This window comes from Leptonychotes weddellii, unplaced genomic scaffold (genome assembly GCF_054177405.1).
Source record: "Leptonychotes weddellii isolate Sample4059 unplaced genomic scaffold, ASM5417740v2 HiC_scaffold_10599, whole genome shotgun sequence".
Classification (NCBI taxonomy): Eukaryota; Metazoa; Chordata; class Mammalia; order Carnivora; family Phocidae; genus Leptonychotes; species Leptonychotes weddellii.
The window spans coordinates 3,783-7,332 of NW_027682907.1; the positions used below are offsets into that span (position 1 = coordinate 3,783).

General features: G+C 51.1%; 1 protein-coding gene across 1 annotated transcript; it reads right to left on the minus strand.

The window, feature by feature from the left end:
• Positions 1–1,462: 1,462 nt before the first annotated feature.
• On the minus strand, positions 1,463–3,346 carry LOC145718072 (testisin-like; the record flags this gene model as incomplete). The annotated part of the gene is made up of 3 exons (XM_081809514.1): positions 1,463–2,021; positions 2,203–2,393; positions 3,181–3,346. Coding segments are annotated over 3 exons (383 nt in total), but the record flags the coding sequence as incomplete, so codon positions are not given.
• Positions 3,347–3,550: the final 204 nt, after the last annotated feature.

Here is a 3,550-nt window from a genome sequence, read left to right on the forward strand (position 1 = left end):
AAGGGGGAAAGGAGTCTCTCTCTCTTTTTTTTTTTAAATTTATTTATTTGACAGAGAGAGAGAGCAAACGAAGTGGGGAGCAGGAAAGGGAGAAGCAGGCTCCTCGATGAGCAGGGATCCTGATGCCCGCGGGGCTCCATCCCAGGAAGCTGGGATCACAACCCAAGCTGAAGGCAGACGCTTACCTGAATGAGCCACCCAGGTTCCTGAGAGGAGTCTCTTTAACAAATGGTGCTGGGACAACTGGGATATCTACATGCAAAAGAATGAAACTGGACCCCTACCTCACACCATATAAAAAAATCAACTCAAAATGGGTGAGAGACATAAATGTAAGAGCTAAAACTATAAAACTCTTCACGAAAACATGGAAGTACATCTTCATGACCTAGAATTTGGTGACAGGTTCTTAGATATGACATCAAAAGCACAAGCAACAAAAGAAAAAATAAATGATTTAAACATCAAAATTAAAAAATTTTTTTTGCATCAAAAGACACTATCAAGGAAGTGCAAAGAAATCTGCAGAATGGGAGAAAATATTTGCAAATCATATGTCTGATGAGGGTTTAGTATCCAGAACATATAAAGAACTATTACAACTCTACAACAAGGGCGCCTGGGTGGCTCAGTCAGTTGAGCGTCTGCCTTCAGCTCAGGTCATGATCCCAGGGTCCTGGGATTGAGCCCCATGTCGGGCTCCTTGCTCAGCAGGAAGCCTGTTTCTCCCTCTCCCTCTGCTGCTCCCGCTGCTTGTGCTCTGTCAAATAAATAAAATCTTATTTAATAATTATAAAAAACTAGGGGGTTCCCGGGTGGCTCAGTCGTTGAGCGTCTGCCTTTGGCTCAGGTCATGATCCCACGTTTGTGGGATCGAGCCCCTCACTGGGCTCCATGCTCGGCAGGAGGCCTGCTTCTCCCTCTCCTGCTCCCCACTTCGTGTCCTCCTGCTTGTGTTCTTACTCTCGCTATCTCTCTGTCAAATAAATAAATAAAATCTTTAAAAATAAATAAATAAATTCGACAACTCAACAACAAAGACAACTCAATTTAAAAATGGGTAAAGGCCTTGAATAGGCATTTCTCCAAGAAAGAACTACAAACAGCCAGCAAGCACGTGAAAAGATGCTCAATATCCCTAGTCATTTTAGGAAAATGCAAATCAAAACCCCAATGAGATGTCACTTCACATCCACTAGGATGGAGGGAAAAAACAAGTGTTGAGGAGAATGGGGAGAAATTATAAGCCTCATTCATTGTTGAGGGGAATGTAAAATGGTGCGGCTGCTGTGGAACATGTTTCTTGGTTCCTCAAAAAGTTAAACACGGAATTACCACGTGATTTAGCAATTGTGTGCCTAAATATATACACAAAAGAATTGAAAAGAGGTGTTCAAACAAAAATTTGTATGTTAATGTTTATAGCAGCTCTATTCACAATACCCAAAAAGTAGAAACAACACAAATGTCCACCAATATAAGAATGGCTAAAGAAACTGTGGTATAACCATACAATGAGATGTTATTCGGCCATAAGAAGGAATGAGATTCTGACACATACTATAACATAGATGAATCATGAAAATGTTACACTAAGTGAAAGAAGCCGAACACAAAAGGTCAAATAGCGTATGAACCCATTTACAGGAAATACCAAGAATACGTAAATCCATAAAGACAAGGAGCTTGTTAGTGGTTGCCAAAGGCTGGAAGGAGAGGGTAAGGAGGAGTGACTGCTTAGTGATGGCAGGATTTCCTTGGGAAGCGATGACAATGTTTTGGAACTTGATAGAGTTGATGGTTATACACTATGAATGAGCTAAATTAAATGCCACAGAATTATACACTTTAAAATGGTGAATTTTATGTTTTGTAAGTTAAATCTGAATTAAAAAACCCCAAAACACCTGAGGCCTTTCTGACAAGTCTAACCCCAAAACTTCCACACCCCTGCAGTCTGGGGGGGTGCAGCCCCGGGCCCAGCTGGGCTCCCTCTCACTGCGGCTCCTGGCTCACAGTCTCTGAAAGGGAGAGGGAAGCGGCTGTGAGGACAGAAGTCTGTCCCTTCCAGGGGGAGCAGGAGTGGACAGCAGGTGAGGAGACAGTGCTGAGCGGCCCCAGCTGCGCACAGACCCAGGTGCGGATGCAACAGATGGTGGAGCGTGAGGCCCCCCTGCCCCGCCCCCCTGCCCCCAGCCTCACCCTGATCTTCTTGGATGTCCCCCCAGCCGGTCACCCAGCAGTCAGTCCAGTTCTGGAACTCGGAAGAGGAGGTCAGAACACAGATGGGCTGGATGTACTTATTGTAGGTGACAGAGGAGGACAGCTTCAGCAGGGCGATGTCCTTGAGTGAAGTCCCACTGAACTGGGGATATATAATAATATCCTTCACCCTGTAACGATGGTAGAAGGTCCACAGTTTCCAGGAACTTGGCCTAGAAGACAGCTCACCGATTTGAACCGTCCATTTCGAGGGATCACTGTGCCTGGCAAGGGAGGAGAGAGCAGGGAGGGATCCTTAGAGAAGGGAGGCCCCCCTGAGCACACCTGGGGCCGACTCCCTGAGGTGGGACTGCTGCGGCTGCTACTAGGGCTCATCCTGGACACCATTACAGTTCCTCTCACGGACCAAAGCCTCCAGTGTAGAAATGATAACGCCCAGAGAAGATGGACCAAAGTCCTAGACTCTGGGGATGTGGGGGTGGGGCAGCAAGGTGCCTCCCCCTGGGGCCTGATCTGGCCAGTCACTCAGCCAGCCTGTCACCCCCCACAGCCGTCCTAAAAAAACAATGAACAGATGCACAGGACCAGAGCAGGTGGAAAACTCCACCACCACCTTCGCCACAGGCCAGGCTCTGTGCCCAGCACTTCCCCACCTCCTTCCACCCCCTGGTACGCCTCCACCCGGACGTGGGATGAGGAAGGGGACGCCTGGTGCTGCCATCTGGGGAGAAAAGAAGACAGAAAACAACACGACACAAAAGTGCGTGCGAATGTTCTGAAGAACGTTCTAGAAGAAGGGGAACGAGGTTTTCCTCACGTGGCTGCAGCTGGGCCTGGGGCTCAGGAAAACACGAGGGCTGCATCCGCATCCGGACCGCGCGCAGGACCCGGACACCCCCCAGACCCCTCCCCCCCCGCCCCGTCCCCTGGTGTGGGGACCGCAGGCCCCAGACTCACTTTAGGAAGCAGTGCGCGGCCGTGAGCACCCAGCGGCGGTTCAGCAGGCTCGCTCCGCAGCGGTGGCGTTTACCCCTGCGCAGGCTGACCTGCCACGGCCAGCGCCCCAGCTCCGAGTCCTTTCCGCCCACCACGCGCGGCTCGATTTTGTGGCGGCCACAGGGCCCTGGGACGGACAGACGGACACGCGGCTGAGCGGCAGGACCCTGCCCTCCTGCGCGAAGGGAAGGGGCTCCCCTTCGGGGACAGGGAAGGGCGCGCGTCGGGGGTCGCGCCGCAGGGGGACCAGGGGACCCCGGGACCCTCCCCACGTGGTCCGCGGGCGCCCGCCCCTCCCCCCGGGGGCCCGGCAGTTACACGTGAGCAACGA